The sequence below is a fragment of the Clavelina lepadiformis genome, chromosome 1, assembly GCF_947623445.1.
Source record: "Clavelina lepadiformis chromosome 1, kaClaLepa1.1, whole genome shotgun sequence".
NCBI lineage: Eukaryota > Metazoa > Chordata > Ascidiacea > Aplousobranchia > Clavelinidae > Clavelina > Clavelina lepadiformis.
Window position 1 is genome coordinate 8,739,104 of NC_135240.1, and position 21,151 is coordinate 8,760,254.

A 21,151-nucleotide genomic window follows, 5' to 3' on the forward strand; every position below is an offset into this window, starting at 1 on the left:
CACATTACAAAACATGACATAAGTAATATATGGTTTGAAAAAGGACTTACGATAAATTTCATCCAAAAATTGTAACTTTTGTTTTCTTTGATAATGCCTAATCTAATGAGTTTTGATCGACCAAAAGGTTGTCTAAGCTGATAGTATCATTCATCAATAAAGTGCCATTTTCGCTGTGAATTAAACACTGAAAAATCAAAAAATTTTTATGAGGTTATCAGAATCTTTGAAATAAACAAACAAAAAAGTAAAAGCAAAAGCAATAAAGTAAAATTAGAATATCTATAGAAAGAGACTGATTTTTATAAAATATTTGAAGCAAGCAAAATAAGTTTTGAAACATTCTTACAATTATATCTGTATCATAACCCATGTAGGCTACGCTGTACATATCATAAAGTGTATAGTCAGTTTGAAAAGCAAATATGTCGCATTTGAGATGAAAAGGTCATCCTATGTAAGCCTTGTCCATAAATTTTCCTTCATTGACAGCTGTACAGCTTTGTCCAAAAGGATCTGCATATAGTTAAACTTTAATTGAAAAATACATGACATCATTATAAATATGATTCCCAATGGTTCTTGTAATTTCTTTTCACTAAAATCCTACCTTTGTCAATAAACAAAGTTTTCTTGGACAAAATCAATGGGCAAACAATACAAATTAAAATAATAAACGAAAAAAATCCTTTCATGCTTTTAATATAACCTAGTATATGCTGCTATTTGTAAAGTAAAATGGAGCTAATTTCCTGTACTGTTCTTAACTTGAGATACTGTCTATTATTAACTACTTGATTTACAAACAATTTCAAGACGTAAGAATTAATGTCCCAAAATCAACTCAATCAAATCTCATATATACATTATACATCAGTTGCCAATTGTGTAAACTCTCAGGTCAATGCTTACAACAGACAATACCTGTTGTTGCCGCTATGTTTGCGTTTAAAACTTACACTTCATTTAATCTAAATATCAATATTTGCACTGTACTAATGTGGCAAAAATGTTTTATGCTGCCTTTTCAAATAGATAACTCATTTCAGAAAAGTTCACCTCGTAAGAAATGCAAAAAGTTTTATTCCAATAAATTCCGGATGTTTGAAGTGGCAACTTGTCTTTAAACTTTTGTCACGGCGCTTTACATACAATATATACCTACAAGGTTTGTAGGCCATGCTATGAGAATCGAAAATATAGTTGTACGCTTTTAATAAAATATTAAAAAGTTCCGAAAACCCCTTTATACATAATTAAAGTATCTGCTCCCAAAAGAATGTTAATTTTTATCAAATCACTTTAAGTGAGCTATAATTTATTGGTGAGTCAATAAATATAGTATTCAAATTTGCCTTCGCAAATTTAAGTTTTATATTATGGCTAAATTGGTCATTACAGGCGCTCTTAAACCCAATGTTGCAGGGAAAAGTCTGACCACTGATGTCATGAGAGCGCTCTTGAAGCTTTTTTGGCGCCACTAAACCATATCCCGAAAAACAAAACTCCAGGTATATAATGCCTTAGTTCACTTTGTGCTTCTATCTTCTGTGTGCAGCATGGAGCAGAAATCTGCCCCTTCAACAAAACCCTCGGCAACAGCATTTTGTGGATTAAACACCAGAGCACACCGTACTCTGGAAAGTAGAAAAAGGACATGAGTCTGTCATCAACTTCAACCAACAACAAACGCAACAGATTCCAAAATCCTGCCTAGCCGTCCGAAAGCGCGTACGATGTACGTACGCGTACGTACGTACATGTACGTACGCGTACGTACATCCAACATGTGTCATTCTCGAATTTAACCCCAAAGAAAAAGGCTGGACACGCTCGCGGAGTTCCCACAGCTCTCGCTGGCTGGACATATAGTGATGGTTAAGGATCTAGGCGTCCTAATTAAAATCACCGTACATGAAGCTAAACATTGAGGAATATGATTCATTTGAAGACAATTGTCTCCCAGATTGCATTCAAGTACGCAATCCTTACGTTTCACGAGCAAAGGACGTAATTGCGATGATAAATATATAATAAGTTTATGAAATTTCAGTTTTAGTTCACAAAAACGCGCCATAGAAATGAGTTTAAAATAATATAAAAATAGGCATTAAACGCCATTAAAGCTTATTTTGATGGCATCAAAAGAATATAATAACTTAATAGGCCTACATCAAAATTGCTTTAATAAGAAGTATTAAACCGTAGAAATATGAAAAAATAGAAAACAGATAAACTTAGTTCTGACATTAAAAAATTTATTCTATGGACATCATTAATATATAACTTAGTTATAATAAAATATTCGGTTGCTCTAGTCAAACATGATTTTAATTTAAATGCTTATATAATACATTGTTTCATTCTACTTGCTGTCGAGTGCAAATTATTTGGCTAAGTGTCGTATGATTCAACAAGTAATAATGTTATATCAACTTGTAATTGTTGCACCATATTGCAATTTATTTGTGTTATTAAATTGCTTTTATAAGACCTGTTAAGATGTAAGCAGAAAACGTGTTTAAAATGTAGTGTAAGTATGGCTAAACAAGGTATCTCGTGTAGATTAAAAAAACAATTATTTGTGTACGTCTGAAGTTTCAAAAAAAATTTTACAAGAAAGCAAAATCCTTCATGCGTTCGAGACCAAATCGATCGTAATAGTGGCTAACGACAAAACTATTTTCTTTAAATTGTGTCATTACCAGATCCTCTCACGCAGTTTGTGTTACGCGACACGCGTGAGTTCCCGGTATGATAAATCCTAATTCCTCGCAATGGGCAAATTCACCGACCATTGTGACTATTAACAAAATACCTTTCGAGTCTGCGTGATGAAAAAATCAAAAATAAATTTTCGGAACATGATGTAACCATATTTAGTTTGTTTTATTCACTACCTTAGGTATTTTACATGTACGTGTTTTATCTTAATTACTTTGTGCGTTCATCACTGCGTTAATTATTATGCACTTTCGTGTTTAATCTTTTATCGCTTTACCATGCGTATTTTATGGAAGCTTGTCCGCACCTCGCCTGTATATAAGACTGATGTCGTCTGCGCCAGGCGGTTCAGTTTGTAATTTCGTTGTGTTCGCGTACTGCGATGATAAGAATAAAAGCATAATGGATCTTTCCTAAAAGTGTAGTTGGTGGCGTGGTTCGCCGCTTTTGTAACACAGAACCTGGCTGAAATTAGGGGAAAGTTATTCTCGTTACAATAACAAACAAATAACTTTTCCAATTATCAGCAATCATGCGTACATTTTTGATAATAAAAAACTTAAAACGTTTCTATTTTTAAAACGTCTAGTTCGACTTATTGAATTAATCTCATAAGCCGCGCAATAGTAATGTGTGATAAGAATATCAGGCCGCAAACTAAATTGAAAAGATATTTATTTTTACATACAGAAGATAATTAATTTATTGTGCTTTAAGCAACGTGAGTGCAGTGACGACACAGCAGGAAAAAACATTTTCGAAAAATTGAAACAACCAGATTCGTTGTGAATAAAGAGAACACATTATATTACATGTTTTTAAATTCTTTAAAGATTGATTAACATTATGACAGCTGATAATAATCGTTATGCAATAAAACCAAAATAGAAAAACAGAAAAATAGAGTACAAGTGCAAGCCTGTAAAGGCCATATGTTTTGTTTAAAATATATGGACATATATGCTGTGTGCTTGATGCAGTGAATTTCCTCAGTATGGTCTTAGATAATATTCATCACACATACTGATTAACACATCCCACTGATGGTCTTGTTGCGTTTGTTACGCATGATTACAACGACAAGAGCAGCTATTATAACCACAGCAATGACGGCAACAATTCCTGCAATTTCAGCGGCTTGTAATAAATTAGGAACTTTGTTCTGCTTCAATTCTATGAGTTGTTCTACTTTTTCAGAATTGGAGTTGGCTGTGATAGTTGATACAATGTATGTACCGTAGTCAGTTGGAGATACGTCCCTGAAAACGCGATCATAGTTAATGAGGATATTCAATCTAAAAAACTTTCCTCCGCGCAAAAAGAAAAGTTTGTTTGTAGCAAAAAAGCAGGTAAGCTTGATTTAATGATTTATTAGATATTAATTGACTTCAACTTGACGTTATCCTTGACTTACCGAATGTTTAGTGTAATGGGAATAATTTGTTCAGTTCGATTTCGCTCATGCGTTTCAGCGATGTGCAGATAACAAGTGGGCTGATATTCACTGGAATAAAAACAAAAAGTAATCGCTTGGTAGAAGGCTAGCGCCTATAGCAATTTGCCACTACACTTACTCATTTTCATTATTATTTCGTCAAACAAACTCGTTTATAGCTCTTTTGCATAAGGCCAGATCCTAACAGCAAATGGTTGCATTAATTCGTTTTACAATTACTCACTATGAGCAAGAAAAGCGGTCATTCGAAGGTTCTCTTCTGCAGGATTCACCAATATCCGATGATTGCTAAGAAATTGAGAAACATGGATTAAAATAAGATACATCTTGGACCGAAATGTTATTACAATTAAACAGTGTGTTGCGTCTCGAGAAAAAGCAAGATCTGTTTTTTTTTCGGAAAATCTCTACAAAAATGCAAAACAAACCTTTTTCCAAAAAACCCTGAAATGGAAATGGCTGAATTGTCCAAAACCAAGTCGCAATTGGCATGATATTGAAGCATTCTTTCCAGAACCAGCAAAAACTGTTTTATCGCATTGCATTGTGTGTGGCGAGAACGTCGGCGATTCTAACAATGACATGTTTCGTTGTTAAACATTTGTTAATCATATCATAGCATAATTTACCCTGCCACTAAACTGGAGACTTTTATATCCACGTTTAAATACATTGCATAATGCTAACCTTTAAATAAATATTTATCGGATGTAGATAACTCTACGTAGCTAACGACTGTGGCAACAAGATACTTCACATAACACTCACCTGACACACAAACGCCGTAAGTCGTAATAAATCTCGTCATTCCTTTGTAAGTTACTGAACAAGTGTAGATACCAGCATGTTCGTAATCGACAGATGGAATCAACAACTACAAGATGATATGTTAAATCACTCAAATGCTGCTGAAAGGCATGATCCAGATAAACAATGAGCTTAATACGCTCTAACTCTCAAATTTACCTTGCTAGTATTCGTGGCTGTTGTGTCTCCTGGCAGAGTAGAACAATTTCGAAACCATGCGGTAGTTAAATTTGACGTGAAGATTCTTGGATTATCGCTATGTCCAACTGATGAAATTGAAATGAAGGTGAAAAAGTAATAGTCTACCACGTTTTCGTAAATAATTAACAGGCTTTTGTGAGTTGCTGAAGAAGCTGATAGGCAACACACCAGCATTTAGCTTTAAACTATACAAGAAAGGCAACAAAACTAAAGACTGACGTTCACAAGGTAAACTTTTTGATCTTCCAATGTCGGAAGAAAACTTATTATTGGTCGCATTTGCCACAAATTGCTCGCAGGTAGTTTCATGAAATGGCTTGGGTATGACAGATACGTTGATCTCGAAGCAGCGTTGGCTTAGAATCGTCTGCATAAATAGTTTGTATATAACTTTCAAATATGGTTTTCCTCTGGAATAGAAAGTTCAAATTCGTCTTGTGTTAGATTGTCGCTTAAGCACTGTTATACAGTTTAACTTTACGACCGTACTACTATGCACTACTTATAGCCTGCAGAGCAAAGAGTACACAAACACGTAGGGTTTAAGTATAAGCAAAACCCATCCGCCTATATGTTGAAGAGTTGCGTGTTAGTACAAAAACAAGACAGCAATTCATATGGACTGGACGGCTACCTCCGCCAAGAAGGTCATGCTTTCATCGCCGTACCACTTTTTAGCTGTCTGGTACACAGCAATATTACTCAAAAACCTGTAATCCGATTTTGATAAATGTTCATGGTTCAGTGTAGCAAAACTACGGTACAAGAAACAACTTATTAGTAATTAATTTTTGGAATTAGGCTACGTGCAAAAAAGCAATCCAATGTGGCCATATCTTTCTTGCGATAGAAGCCAGGTACAAAACGAAACGGGAAACCAAACAGCTTGTTATCAAATATAATCTGGTATACTTGGAAAAAGTCTTCTATATTAGGTAAGCTATGGGATTAAGAGATGCTTTGTTTTAGGTTTTATAGTTATTCGGTTATAGGTATACGCTACGGCTACGAGAACCGCCTTGTAATTGTTTAAGTCGCTACATGCAGAGGTGGATTACAGTGAAACACGCTGCATTATTCCAAATGCCACATGGCAGCATTCTGCTGACTTGACGGAGGTAGCTTGTTCGATGTCCAAGAGCTTTTCCGTTTCTTCATAACTAACATACAACTTACTATGATGTTCATTCTGAAGTTATAGCTTCCGTTTGCCTCAATCTCACCAAGCTCTAGCCGCGGACCATCGTAATATACAAGATCTTCGTAGTTAGATGATTCATTCAGTAATAGAGCACCGTTTTCACTGTAAAACTGACACTAGAAAAGACAAAACATGTTTGCAAATAATCATAATTTTAGGAAAAACGACAATAAACAGGTGCCATGTTAAACACGCCTATATAAGACTCAAACCATCTAAGCAAACATCAGTTCAAAAATAGCAGATTATAATTGATATAGTAGTCTACAGCCTTTAAACTAAGCCTAATGTAAGATTGCGGGAAAGAATGTAATTATCACAGAAAAGATAAACTTAAAGTCTGTTAAAACTTGTAAATCTTCCAAGACTTACAATGATGTCAGAGTCATAATCCACATCGCCGTTGTCATAAACGTCGTAAATCGTGTATTCAGTTTGAGAAGCAAAGAGATTGCATTTAAGATGATACGGCCATCCTATGAAAGCGTCTTCAGACACTACTTTACCTTCGTCAACAATCGTGCAGTTTGACGATGGCGAATCTAAACACAATTGTGTTACAATTAATGTGTCATTTATCAGTGTGCCCCCCAGTAAACAAGCAGTATCTGCATTGACTTCTTTGAAGATAAAGGGTACAACAAACGGCAACCGAAAACTTGGCCAGAGAGAAACTCCAAAACTTGGAGAGTCGTTATGGTTAAGTTACGCTTATAGGATATGTGAGGTATACTAAAAACGTTTAAAACTTGACCGGTCCATTATACAAACGCAAAAGTAAAAACGAATCGTAGTGGTTGCGCATCGTTTTACACCAACCAAGTTACCTGAATATTCTTCTCCCTTATTCTTACAATATTTATACATACATATATTTATTATGCAGTTATTCGATGAATCAATGAATAAAAAAAATTTATTTTGCATTGCTTGTAACTCCAATGTTCTTCTTCAGTCTTGCACACAACAAACGGCAATACTGTAAAAGGCTAAATTCTTCATAAAAATACGTCCGCAAAAGCAGGGAAATGCGTTGTAATTTGTTGAAAACTTAAACCATGTTGCGTTTAAGATTATGAAATTAAGAGTCCCAATAAAGCAAAAAAGCTTGCTCCTACACTAAAGTTTCAAGCGCATCAGACTCTGGAAATATGTACAGTAAATACAGCTTTAAAAAACCGCACAACGCTAATCAGATTGTCCCATGTACATCGATCGATTCCAGGCTACAGGGCGCAGTTTAAACATCTTCAAGCCTGGGGCTGAAAGTTGCGGCTCAGTATAATAGTTGCCAGTAAAGTATAAAAAATATTGAAAATTTGAAAATTCAAGCAACGCAAAAATTTAAGAAATGATAAAAACCAAAAACAATGTCTTTTACATCGGCACGTTTGTTCATTTAAACCAATATTTCAAGTTTAAATTTTTACGTATAGACTAAAACATATCACTATACAGTACATATGCTAACTAACCACTATATATCAATTCTATTAAGTTAAAAATATAATCGTTATTGATCAAAGTTATTTATTCCCAGATCTTTTCTTCTGCCTATCTCAAACAACTGCCCAACTGCGTATCTCAAACAACACAATCTACCTGTAAAATAGTTACTTGGAAAACTCAATGATTTACAGGTACAAGCCGTGTCAAGGTATCAAATATTACACAAAATGTGACAATATTCAAGTGAATAAACGAATGATAACCATGTCATAAAATTATAGGCTGCAACTATTTCACCGAAAAAATATTGTAGGTTTAAAGCTATTTTTCAGTTTCTTGTTAACCTAACTTAAATGTTATAACATAGTAAACTAAACCTAACCTAAAGTAGTTAAAATCAACTTTTTGTATACCCATTTTCCAAACCTACAACCGCTGGTCTTTAACAACAGGCCGCGTGACCTATATACGGTGAAATAGTCACTTCGAAAACTTTAACCACCAATACGTGGATAATAGTAGTAATAAATGTAACTGATAATACGTTTAACAATAGCATATGAACTGGTCTGTTAGCAAAAATGAATCACAATCTCACCTTGGTTAAGGCCCGAAACGTCAGTGAAAGTGACCAGTAGTACAAGCAAGAAGTGTAGCGCAGCACATGACATCATGTTTAAAATCCGTCTTATTTGTTGTTTATATTAAGATTGATATAAATTGTTTGCTCGATATTATTTAGAATTTTTTTAGAAGTTGAAATTATCAGGACTAGTCGAGTGGCAGACAATCGAGCAACTTTTAACCTGTCGTTTTTCAAATACGCAAGATGTTGTCGTTGTTTCCTCTCATACCTTAACTTTTTCTTATCAGCTTTCACTCGAACCTCTGACTCATCAAGAAAAATTTCCACCATGTAGTACTTTACGAGTTCGTGTGTGCGAAATCTTAAAGCTACTGTCCATTTCTACATGTCATGCGAACACTCGTCCAAGTTATTTCTGTAAAATTTTCGCACCATCGTTGATTTATAACACGAATGAAAGCGGCGTAGCAAGACGCTTCTGAAACGCAATGCAGTTTCGTCAAATGGAGTTTGTGATCACAATATTTTCATGATCTAGCTTGTCTGATCTAAAGTTAGATATGGAAGTACCCCGCTAACGATTTTAAAATGTAATACGAGCCGAGAAAATGCCACGGTACAATTACAGAGTAAGTCTGCTGAAAAAAACAATAATATTTGGGGCTACTTAGCGCTTATATACTTGCAAACAAAGCCACAGTAAAGGTTAAATCTCAAAATACAATTTAATTTACCTTACGACACACGCCAAATTAATGGCATAATTTGTTGCAATAAGAGATTTGTTCGTTGACAATTCGCATTTCTGCTGAAATGTGATAAGTTAAATTATGACGCTATAGATGTATTTTAGCATTGTGAGGACCTCAGGGAAATTCCTTGTGAGAGTAATTTTTCTAGCGCCGCGTAATTTCCGAATCTGATCACGTGTTAGATAAGGATGTAAGCAAACAAGAATGGGTAATTACATCATACTAGACTTAAACCTGGCGCAAATTAATAAAATTTATCATATTACAAACGGTAAGTTCAATCACAAGCAGCGCTGTGAAACATTCTCAAAATCTCAAAATTTTGCAGGTTGTCATTACCACACAAAGTATTTGTACGACTATAGGCTTCACTCTAAATTCGCTAAATTTAAGGCTACCTTGCAGTAGTAACCTAAACCAAACGCAACTGCCGACAATTCAATTTACTGTAAACTTAAAGTAACTCCATAAACCTAATTTAACTCATGACTTATCGTTTTCCCGTAACTCTACCCTTTCTTTGTAAAAACGCCTCCAGTGACCTGCGTTTAACACCAATAAGCAAATGTGGACTCTACACGAACAATGACGCATTCTCTGTTTGAGAAAATTGCTGTGGATTTTCGACTAAGCGCTATCGCAAGAATATACTAAAGTTTATAAAAGGTCATTTTGTTTACAAAAAAAGCAAAAATCAAATATTATTAAGGAAATATTATACTTTTGTGCTTCGATAGTGGAAATAATGTACGGTGCTTAAAAAGCTGGCTGAAGATAGGTGTTAAGCGCCATTGCCGATGTCAGTCTGAAGGAGTTTGGTTGTCGTGTGTGTGACTGAGGCAATAAACTGCACTGAAAAGTGCTTTGCTCAGGAAGTACTTCGGTGAAAAACTTTCCACGATTTCAGAGCTTGCCATTTCAGAAACAATCGCTTTCAGTTAACTCACAAAACAGTTTGCTGTTTTTATTGCTGTTCAGTTAACTGGTGAGAAACCGCCAAATTAATAAACGACCGACCACCGACGAGTGCCCAGCTGCAGAGCTATGAATCCATAACTGGTATAATTGTGATACAACTGTATGGCTTTGCAGCAAGAGAAAAAACAATTTGAAGTAAGCATTGTATAATGCTTTCCAGCATAACTTAAATCTCTTCCCTGTGTTTTAATACTTCGCATGTCTTTTGGCGCCCGCGTTCTACGGAAAGATATCAGCGCAAATTTTCACAAACATAAAAATGTGACGTTTAGTGTTTGCATCTAAACATTCTAAACTGTTTAAGTTAGAATGTAACATTGGGGCGTTAACATGGTCAATAACATTTGGCATAGAATTGAATGGCGCATTGGTGATAAACTGATAATACATGGTAAAAAATTGAAATGATTTTGTGCGGCTGAACCTCAAGTCTAGTACTTTTAAGTCATACTTGACCTTATTTCCTTACACAAACCTTTCCGTATATACCTCATAATTGTCTTCCTAAATATGATATGCCTACCATTTGATACTCTTCATGTTTACAGGTGACCAAATTATAAATGCAAAACTGTTTTCCGGGGTGTTTGTTAGTTTATGCTGGATACCTTTTATATTGTATATTGTATATGTATACCTGTTATATTAAGTCGAAATATGCCACCTATTGGTACATCCTTTAACACGGACAAGAAGAGAAAGTTGATTCCACTTGTGCGTTTCAATCAAGATCTCTGATAGCTGAAGGCGGTAAACAGCAAAACTATATAGGGTAAGAAATAAGAAATTCGACGTTGTATAAAACGCATATCTTTTACGAGTTGTACAATTAGCGATATATTCCTACATGTTTGCCGTTGCTATACTTGCCACTACATTTCTAAAGATATCATAACTAAGCTGGTCGGTTGAGTTTTACGAAAATATATTTGGTATTTGCTCTGTTAAAGACTTAATGGCTTGGCTTCGACTTTATAAGAAATTATAAAACAGTTGATTTTCTGGATTGAGCAAATGGTTCTATTGAAAAACACTCAGGATGAATACCACACAACACTTTTTATGACAAACGTTTAATGCACCTCAGTCGATTAATCATTGAATCACTTAATGTACAATTTAGTAAATTCCGTGTATAACTTATATACAGGATGACGATTGCAACATACAATAAAAGATAAAGAATTAACCAAGTGTTTGAAACCGAATACAAATTCAAATCCTCAAATAATAAACTGATGCAAAGAAGTTCGTTTATTACTGCGTCCTACGTCATTAAGGAGAATTTGTTTGACTTTTACAAATCTCAACATCTGGCTGGTTACCGGTACCTAGTGTTTATTATTTTAGGAAGACTTATGGAATGCTTCCGACATGAGTGCAAATGGTGGCAAACCAGCACCGTATTTGCTTATTGTATAAACAATTATATCGTAATCTGAGCTTTCATTTTGACCTATATTTAAAAATAAACCACGTAAGGTTTATCCGATTAGGGCTACAATGCTTCTTTTGGAGTTAACCAAAGTGTTCACCAGCAGGCTAAGGTCAATAGTAATAATACAAACAACAACGAGTCGTGACGACATTCACTTTTATGTTATTTCAGTGATGGGATAAATTTGTTCAGTTTGCAACAGAAATCTCAATTAGGCCATCGGGTGATTTGTCGCAAGGCGTCTTTCCCTTGAGAGACTTTTCGCTCCCCTTTTTTGAAGGTAACTTGGGCATCGCGTCTTCCAGTTTTTGACGAAACACTTTCAAGTCAAGTTTTCTCGAGTCCTCACACTGGATGACGTAATTAAGCTAGACAAAAACGTAAGTATTACAGTACAAAATGGCAGATCATGCTAAATCAAACAATTTATTACATAAAGCAAGCAAGCAACAATTTATTATTATTTTAAAATTAAATCGGTTTACACGAATGGCTTCTTGGAAAACAAGGCAGTTGCCACTTGTATTGCTGTTGCTTTTTGCTGCTTGCTGCTTTATGTATGGCTTCATGCCGGGTAGAAGAATGAATATTAATCTTATTTTTGAATGGATCATTTGCTGAAAGGCCTTGAGTAAAATAAAAGTGTATGTTATAAATGAACATCATAGAATTATGCATCTAAAAGTAAAATTTTAGGTCGTGCTCGGATGTATATCCACAGTACATATCATAAATAATGAAGACAATGATTTAGTAAAATGTCAAAGCACAGAAAAAACACGAATACCTTTTGGAAATTGTGAGTATTCCAATCGTCTTTAACGTATTGGGAGTTTAGGATGATCACGATTCTGTGGCAAAGTGCCATGTTTTCTTCAAGTCTCATGGCGCGCACTAAAAATGAAATTTTAATTATTTAAAGTTTAAGAATATTATTTCTATTAACAGTTATTACTTGACTTACTTCCTTGAACGCCATCTTTGTGATCATCGTAAACCCTGAACCCGAGACCAACCAGTTCTTTTCGTGTCAAATTGACAAAATGTTTGATTTCTTCACCAGCAAACATGTCAATGTCGATGGAGAAATGGTAATCAATGTAAGCTCCGTACTTCTTGTCGTCTGCATTTGAATTTAAAGTGAAATTGTTATAAGAAGAAAGAAGTAAGAAAACGACATAAGGCTAGTTTGTGAATCCATTACCATAAAAATGAACGAAAATAAAACTGATGAGAAGTGAACCTTTATCATAGGCTTGAAAATGTCGTTTCCATAGCAATCGAATAAAAAGTTTTTGTTTAACAATTATCACAACCATCGCAAAGAGAAAGGAGAAAATTCCGGCGACAACTCCAATGTACATGAGCAAATTTGGATTAAAGTTTTCCCGCACATTTATCGTCAAGGTTACGTCTGCTGACGTCACCATATTACTTGAAGCCGTGACATTGTAAACCCCGAAGTCCGATGACGTAATATGCCTAAAATATTAAGACTGAGTTCAACAGTTGCAATTCGTGATTTAAATTTAAAAAAAGAAAGTTTCCCTGTTTTTGCTGCAAGTTGGCAATTTTCAACCAACCTTAAATGCAAAGTGATCTCCCCTACGACAGTTTGTGCTTTTTGTTCCTCCATCGACGGCACATACATATAACAACGTCTAGGTGGACTGAAAAATAACGACTTGTCAAGTAAAATTTGAAATATTGATGTCGAGTTTAGCTCCTGTATCGCAATAATACTGTTATCTAAACTCATCTTTTTAGGTGACAAAGTTTATTAAATAATATTCATATTTACACTTCACTTTTAACAATATACGCCAGTTCTAAATCAGCAAAAAATTAAACTCGGCGTCTCTAACCACGTGTAGTCTTACAATTCAAGGACACAGGACATTTTTTCTTCATTTTCCATTCCATACATAAATTCAGATGGTATACAATATACTCGTTTTCCGAAGGCCTGTAAAAAACTTTCAGGCTTTGTTTGTATTCGAAAATTTCGAACAAGGTTAATCTTGTCAATTAACTTTGTCAAAGAGTAAATTTATTCTTTAACACAATCGCAGAAAAATTTAATCAAAAATGTTTACACTGTGTAAAAACTTAGCCTACATTTTGCCAATAGACATAATAGTTTCCGAAATCATAATCATAATCCCCTTTGCCGAGGCGAAGTTGGCAAGATACTGTTAAGTTTTCTCCAGGAACCAAATACAAGTCCGCCTTGCTGCATGCAAGTGTCTCCTGATTCCATAAAGGTGGGTCTGCACAGTAAAGCCAAACTTAATCCGTTCACACCATTCAATGTATTTGTGTTGCAGTATCATCTACATACTAGAACAGAAGAGGAAGCTGTTTTCACCCCCATGTTACGATTGCTTTCTACAATGCTTCTACTCACGATTAACACAAACGGGATTTTTCGCAAGGTACGCCGTCGCTCCATTAAATGTGACTGAGCATGTGTAAATGCCAGCTTGTTGAAAATCAACCTTTCTGATTTGAAGCTGATGATAAATTAAATATATATCTCGTTATATCTCGTCTAATACGTCTCGTAATACAAAACTCTGAACCAGTCAATATGAAAGCACAAAAAAACAGCAAATGGTATTGCTATAAAGAAAGCAAAAATTTTAATAAAGGTAAATCTGTTTTTGTTAGTTTTTTACCAAAACCGATTTGAATACGCTGATGTTCTTTTAACGATATTCCGTACACTGACGGCTGTGTCTATGACTTACTTCATCTGCATTGACGCTCAGGTTCGATGTTGGAAGATCGGAGCAGTTTCGCTTCCAAGTAATCTCGTGATTTTCAGTCAAAATCATCCCCGGCAAATGGTCTTTTACTAAATATTTATTATTTGAAATAATGATGAGATTAATTAATAATTAACTTCTTCCGTTAATTTCCAAACTCCCGTGTTCATTGTTGAGTTACAGCTTCTAAAATATTGTTTTTCATTGCTCACTTCCGCAACTGTAAGATTTATGCTCTCCAATGTGTGACGTCGGTTTCCATTTTAAATCATATGCGAAATCATCACATGTTCTGTTCTTGATAGATCTTGGTTGATATATTATTGTTTTGCTACATTTCTGCTTGGCGTTGTGCCACTGCAACAAGAAAACGTTCCTTGGATTTTGGAAAATGATCGAAAAGCTCAAAAGCGTTGAATGAAACCATAGCATTGAAACTGCCATTCGTTATATAAAACAGAATGGGCGAGTTAACGAAATATTTTCCATTTGTCATTAATATCTTACCATAAGGACTAGCTGGAAGTTATAAATTTGGTTTGCCTTAATTTTATCCCAATATATAGCAAAGCGTGAATCGTTTTTTCGACACCATTCACTGTATCCTGTAGCGTTAAACACCACGGAGCCATCTTCATTGTTTAATATGATACACTGGAAAAATAAATCTTTCAAAATAAAGCGGGATAAAATATTGATTTATAAACGAGTTTATTTCAAAATAATAAAAGTTTTTAGCTTTTATTTATTGAATATTTGCTTAATCAATAGAATAAGCACTTGTTTCGTACAGTTACAAGCTGGTTGGTAGATCTGAACTTAGAAGTAAGGTATGAAAAACAGCTTAGTTTCCAAGGCCATCCAATCAGAGCGCTACTTTTGCTTGGGTAGTCTCCCAAGCAATTCGTAACAGAAAAATCTGCAAACATTGAGTGTCATAGTGATTTCATAAATACTGCTATAGAAAATACTTAAAAAAAAGTTAAACTAAAAATTCGTGTATAGTATACTATTTATTACTCTTATAATATCATTCATACGCCAAGAGTATGCTTACTAGCCGACTGTGTCGAAACAACAATTAGCAAAGTCAGAAAAACGTGCAACAGAAAACTTGTTCCTAGCATCTTCATTTATATGAAAAATAATCAAACACCTACAATTATACTTAATGCACAATAAATAACACTCATACTGTTTTAAATACATCATTTTCGCTTTTAATTCAACACCAAATTGGATCTGCCCGTATGCAAGCAAAGTTCAGCAAATGCTTTGTTTGTGCTCTCTGAGACAATTTCGCACCTTTTAAACACGTGCAGGTAAAACGATGTAAAAAGCATTTTTTTCTTTGTCTATATTCGACCACAAGTGTCTTTGACCAGTTCAATTCATTACCAGCTAAAATTAGAAAATCTGTTTTCCGTTTACATAAAACTGGCATGAGCCCAATTGAATTGCTATATATTGTGGATTGCAACAGTTTAAACAAGATCACTCCTTATTCAAAGCACATAAATTTATCCATATGCTCTAGCAGACCACAAACACAAAAATGGAATAGAATACGTCTGGCCGACAGAATTTAATGTAATCTTACAAGATAAATTGCAACTGTTCTTTTATATTTAATAATCTAATGAATGTTTGCGGTTAAGCTCAAAATTTGTTGCAATCACCGAAAACATGTCATCTGCATTAGGCACACGAAATAAAAAAACCGCAAACAGTAGACAATGTATCCTGAGCACTTTTAGACCCTTGTACGTCACTTGCAGCTTTTTGGACAGGGAACTTACTGAAACTGCTACGTTCATTTTGTTTGAAATAGTTTATATTTTAGTTTCTTTATAAGTAGTATGACGTCATCAATGATTTCACCATAACATTGTGTCAAAATAAATTTTGAGCTCATTTCCATAAATTTATCTGGCATCAACAAAACGGGGTGTATAGAGAGTTTTCCTTTAGTATACTCAGAGCTCAATTATCTGACTTTCCTAATTTTTAACACAATAAATCAAAAATCTTGTTTTAAATGCACTCTGTTGAATAACTATGTGGTTTCTCAAAGCAACACATATAACTCTTCTATGCAATTACAAATCTTTCTCGTGTAGGTCGGTCCGGACATGGTATTTACAACGTTAGCCAGGTTTAATTACCTTGTTAACGTTTATTATATTATCGTCTTACTTAAATCGTTTCATATCGAACTGATACAGAGATATTACGTAGAAACTGTTTCCCTAAGGTAATTCGGGTAGATTAGTACGTAACATATGTCGCTTTATAAAGCATTTCTATTATTAACGACAGGTTTGTAGCTTAGAAGAAATTGCAGGGCATTCCATATGGACTTACATAACACATCACATTATCGTTTATTTATTTGGTTAATAGAAACCTAAACATGTATAATTAATTCGAACAAGATTGAAAACTGTGGTTTGATTATTTTCTAAAATCGGGTTTAGGTAGCAAGCCAACACTGATACAAAATAACAAAGACTGGCTCCAAGGTTGACGAATGGCACATGGACAAGGCCTAAATGAAAGTGCATGGCCTAAATGAAAACCCCAAGTCAGCTTAAAACTTTATTGAACGATACTAGCTCCTAATCTAACCACCTCAAATGCTCCTAAATCAAAACAAAAATTGCACGGAATAAATTTGGGCCCAAATTTACGTCAGGAATGCGTGGTATATAATTCAGGACTTGTCAGCCTTTTTGCTCTTGTTCACCCTTTGGCAGCTTTTAAGATTAAAGTTGAGTATATTTTGTTCAGCGCATTGCTTATACTGCCGAGAAATGTGAAATTGGTGGAAAAAAAACTCAAAGTTTTAAAATGAACTCCTGAAAGGTTAATGTGCTGAGCTTCGTTAACTTTAATTTTTACATTATTTTCAAAAAATGTTTTGTTAGTTCTTGTTTCATTAAATTTACCCCTATGGTATAAGTGCATATTCCCCCAAAGGTAAATTTACCACTGATTTAGAACTCTTGCAAGGTATAATTTAATTTTAATTTAGAAATATTTTTTTATAGCTTATTAAACTTAATGTATGTTATAATATCAGCAGCACAAACGCTTCATTCACACACACACAATTCATTGTTATCGGCGTGAAGTAAGTTAGCGGTCCCCTAAGGTTGCTTATTCAAATCGTACATTCGGATAAACGTCATGTTGCTTCATATTCTGTTACATATTGGCATGTGCATAATTGGTCGTAGTATATTATACTTATGCTAATCTCTTATATAGATGAAGTTGGTTAACGAAATTGAATACGTGAATGATTAAATAACCGGGAAACCGGTAACTACCCAACATACGCTTACTTACGACACTTACGGTTTATTTACTGTATAATTGATCCTTATTCAAGAACAAATTAAAATGGATTAATAACGCAAAACACTTACAATTGGGGAGTTTGACTTCTGTTATCGCAATTGTATCAGATGTTATCATTGAAATGAAAAATCACTCGCACCCAGCCAGACCCAGTGCGACAAAGTACATAGAAGTAGTTGAATTTGTTTACTGTGTCTGCACATTTCAAATAAGAGTATTGTATTTTGAATTATATAATTGACTATTTTATACATTTATTATATCATAGAGACCAGAGAGACGACGTTAAAATAGAAAGCTTAAACTTTTACAGTAAATTGACTTTGCAGTAAACTGTTCAAAAATAGATTTCTAATCAATTAATCGATGGCTAGTTGTCATATTGTTGATTATTTTTTCTTGCAAAATTTTATTCAGTACCAAGAAGTCCTTATCGACCGAATTTTTATTATAGATTTACTAGCTTAAACATTTTTTTTCTTTGCTTATATTGCTGAGTTTTGAAGGCAAATATATGCAAGATAAAGATTGTAGGTAACTATATTGAAATTACGAAATAATATAGCCCAATGTTGTTACTGACGAAAGTCAGCATGAGGCAAAAGGCAAGATCATTAGAGCTGTATTATATTCGATTGTATAATTGCATATAGCTGTGTGTATCTATGAGGTGGTTTACATATATACCGGACTAACCATTTTTAGTGAAGAAAACAGAGAAATTATAGTTTACTGCTAAGTTTTAAACATATATATAATCAAGCAATTTTATACCATGCAGTCGCGTTTTAAATTTTCAAAATTCGTGTTTTCAGATTTCACAGATAACAAAACAGCTATAGTTTTTAACTCTACGTATGAGTTTAATACAAACGTTATTCCTAGAGGTTTCCAGAAAGAAGCTTCTAAAAGCAGTTAGTCGAAAAATTGACTGTTAGTAAAGTTTGAAAATATATTTCTCTTTAAAAATATTGGACTGACGCTTTCGACGCTATAAAGCAAATGTCAGATCAACGTGTTGAAAACAAACTAATGTGAAAAAGGATTTCTGCTTCACGTAAACTGTGGTGCCGTAAAAAGAACACAGATTTATTATTAAAACAACGTTATCACAACAAATAGAGAAGGCTATAGGATTTGTTTCCAAGCCAATGGTTATAAAAACATGAATCAAAAACATGAATCAAAACATGAATCTGTCTCAAAAGGGACTTTTAAATTTAGTTCGTAAAATAAGTTTGTACAAAACTGCATAATCATCTTGACTGATTGTGTTGTTGCGTGGTTTTCTGCTTGGTTTGTCGTGCATTTTTATTTTCTGCCTCTGGCCAGAGGCACTGATAAATGTGATTACGCCTTGCCCGTTATCGAACGAGTGATCCTTCTACCGATACCAGTACTGCTGGTAGACGTGCCTTGTCTTTTGCCGAATGTAATACAATCTGATATGGTGAACTACAGGTCTCTTCGAACCAACAATAAGAAAAAGGCCGGAAATATTGTTACGTTCTATTGTTCTCTCTCTTAGATTTTAAACACTCAATAAATGTTACCCAGAAAAATAACGAATGTCCTATAAAATACAAAACGAATTGTAAACATGTTAAATAAATCTTCATTTGCTCGAGAAACATTGCTTGATATGAAATATATATGAAAACTATTAAAAGAACAATACAAAAATGACATTGTGCAGAAAACGATCAACAAACAGACAGGCAAACATGGTCGTTGATGGAGATATTTTACACTCATTCTCACTCACACCTTCTGAAATAGGATTGTCTATAATTCTGTCAAAATTTTAATAACTCATTTTTAGTCGATTAAAGTGTACAGTACAGGTTTTACCTTCGCGATTTTCTTTCAAACAATTTACATTGGAATAACTTTTTTAACAGCGTAAGGGCCTTTATAAGGCAAGTGAAACTTGCATGTTTCATCTTTTCGAAGAGCCTCGTCTCACAACAGAACTGCATCACCTTCTTTATATTGATCGTCAGACGTCTTTTTGTCGTAACGCTTCTTCATTTGAAACCTACTTCGTTCCAACCTGGATTGAACTGTTTGGTTAACTAATTTCATTCGGTCTTGAAGATGAAGGATGTCTTCACATTTTGAGGTGAAAATTGAGGCCTTACTTACAAGATCTGCCGGCAACCTAAGATTCCTTCCACTGGAGTTTCTCCAGTAATGAGGAGAAATTTCATCAACCTCCTCGCGGTAGGGGCTCGTTTCATCAACCTCCTCGCGGTGAGTCCTGGAAACTGGGAAATCTAACGATGACCAGGCTAATGATGAAAACAAGGAGACGTCTCCGTGGTGGTAAAAGGATAGACCCTCGGCCAAGGAAACAAAGAGGTGACAATACGGACGTTCAGTGCGGGCAACCACTGCCCAACATCTTGCAGCTGAACGTCGAGGGCCTAAACGCAAGCAAGACCTGCATTATCAGCCAACTGGCCACCAGGCATAAAGCCCTCATCATCCTGTTGCAGGAAACTCACTGCACAAATGTGGACCGGCTGGTTATACCAAATTTCACTCTAGCCGGACACACCCTAAGCAGGAAACACGGCCTTGCCACGTTTGTCCACAGCAGGCTCAAGTGGAACCTTGCCGACCAATCTCCAACTGGATCGGCAATTGAGTGGCTATGTGTGGACATCGATGGTGTTAAAATTGTCAATGTCTACAAGCCACCGACCTCGAGACTAACACCAACAGCCATCCCAATGTTCCCACACCCTAGTGTCTATGCTGGCGACTTCAACTGCCAACATACAAACTGGGGTTATAATTCCACCAGTCCAGATGGAGAATGCCTGATTGACTGGGCAACCAAGAGTACCCTTGTGCTTTTGCACAACCCTAAGGTTGCTCCAAGTTTCTTCTCCGGTCGCTGGAACACTGGTACTAACCCAGACCTGGCTTTCGCGAGCACTGGCCACATTAGCTGGAATTTGGACAGGCGTGTCTTAGAGAAGTTCCCAAGGTCCCAACATCGACCCTCGCTTATTATGACTCCAAGAACTATACTCCCAGTTCCAAGCGAGCCATACAAGCGTTGGAACTTCCGCAAGGCCAATTGGGAACTATATCGTCTCACTACTAGCGAGCTCGCCCAGGACCTTCCACCTCCGGACACGGGCCTTGTAGATGAGGCTTACCAGGACTTCTGTTCTGCCATCGTCAAAGCAGCCAAGCGATCAATCCCACGTGGTCGTAGAAACAACTATAGACCGTGCTGGGATGCGGAGTGTGAGAGCCTCTACCAGGCCTTTCTGAAGGCCCAGCAGGGCGAGGCATCAAAATCAGCCGCCTCCACACTGAACGCTCGACTCGATGAAAAGCGAAGTGAGCGTTGGACAGAGGCCGTCAATACCATCGACTTTACGCACTCCAGTCGACTGGCATGGAACACAATC

The 21,151-nt window shown here is 35.4% G+C and overlaps 2 protein-coding genes across 3 annotated transcripts; both read right to left on the reverse strand.

Moving 5' to 3' along the window:
- Nucleotides 1-3,382: 3,382 nt before the first annotated feature.
- Nucleotides 3,383-9,521, reverse strand: LOC143471193 (uncharacterized). Its single transcript, XM_076969590.1, has 10 exons — nt 8,437-9,521; nt 6,762-6,931; nt 6,365-6,505; nt 5,408-5,555; nt 5,147-5,253; nt 4,949-5,054; nt 4,609-4,751; nt 4,404-4,468; nt 4,139-4,228; nt 3,383-3,983 (listed from the first exon to the last, which is right to left on the reverse strand). The coding sequence occupies exons 1-10, from the start codon at nt 8,510-8,512 to the stop codon at nt 3,752-3,754; spliced, it is 1,278 nt and encodes a 425-aa protein (XP_076825705.1). The 5' UTR covers nt 8,513-9,521; the 3' UTR covers nt 3,383-3,751.
- Nucleotides 9,522-11,207: 1,686 nt separating this feature from the next.
- LOC143455757 (uncharacterized) lies at nt 11,208-16,452 on the reverse strand. Of its 2 annotated transcripts, none has more exons than XM_076955114.1 (14): nt 15,666-16,452; nt 15,152-15,279; nt 14,868-15,014; nt 14,573-14,717; nt 14,343-14,449; nt 14,000-14,105; nt 13,711-13,862; nt 13,473-13,558; nt 13,176-13,262; nt 12,836-13,074; nt 12,557-12,715; nt 12,380-12,486; nt 12,078-12,218; nt 11,208-11,960 (listed from the first exon to the last, which is right to left on the reverse strand). In XM_076955114.1, the coding sequence occupies exons 1-14, from the start codon at nt 15,802-15,804 to the stop codon at nt 11,781-11,783; spliced, it is 1,923 nt and encodes a 640-aa protein (XP_076811229.1). In that variant the 5' UTR covers nt 15,805-16,452; the 3' UTR covers nt 11,208-11,780. The 2 variants fall into 2 exon arrangements, with proteins under 2 accessions (XP_076811229.1, XP_076811230.1); XM_076955115.1 differs by lacking the exon at nt 15,666-16,452 and adding an exon at nt 15,418-15,639.
- Nucleotides 16,453-21,151: the final 4,699 nt, after the last annotated feature.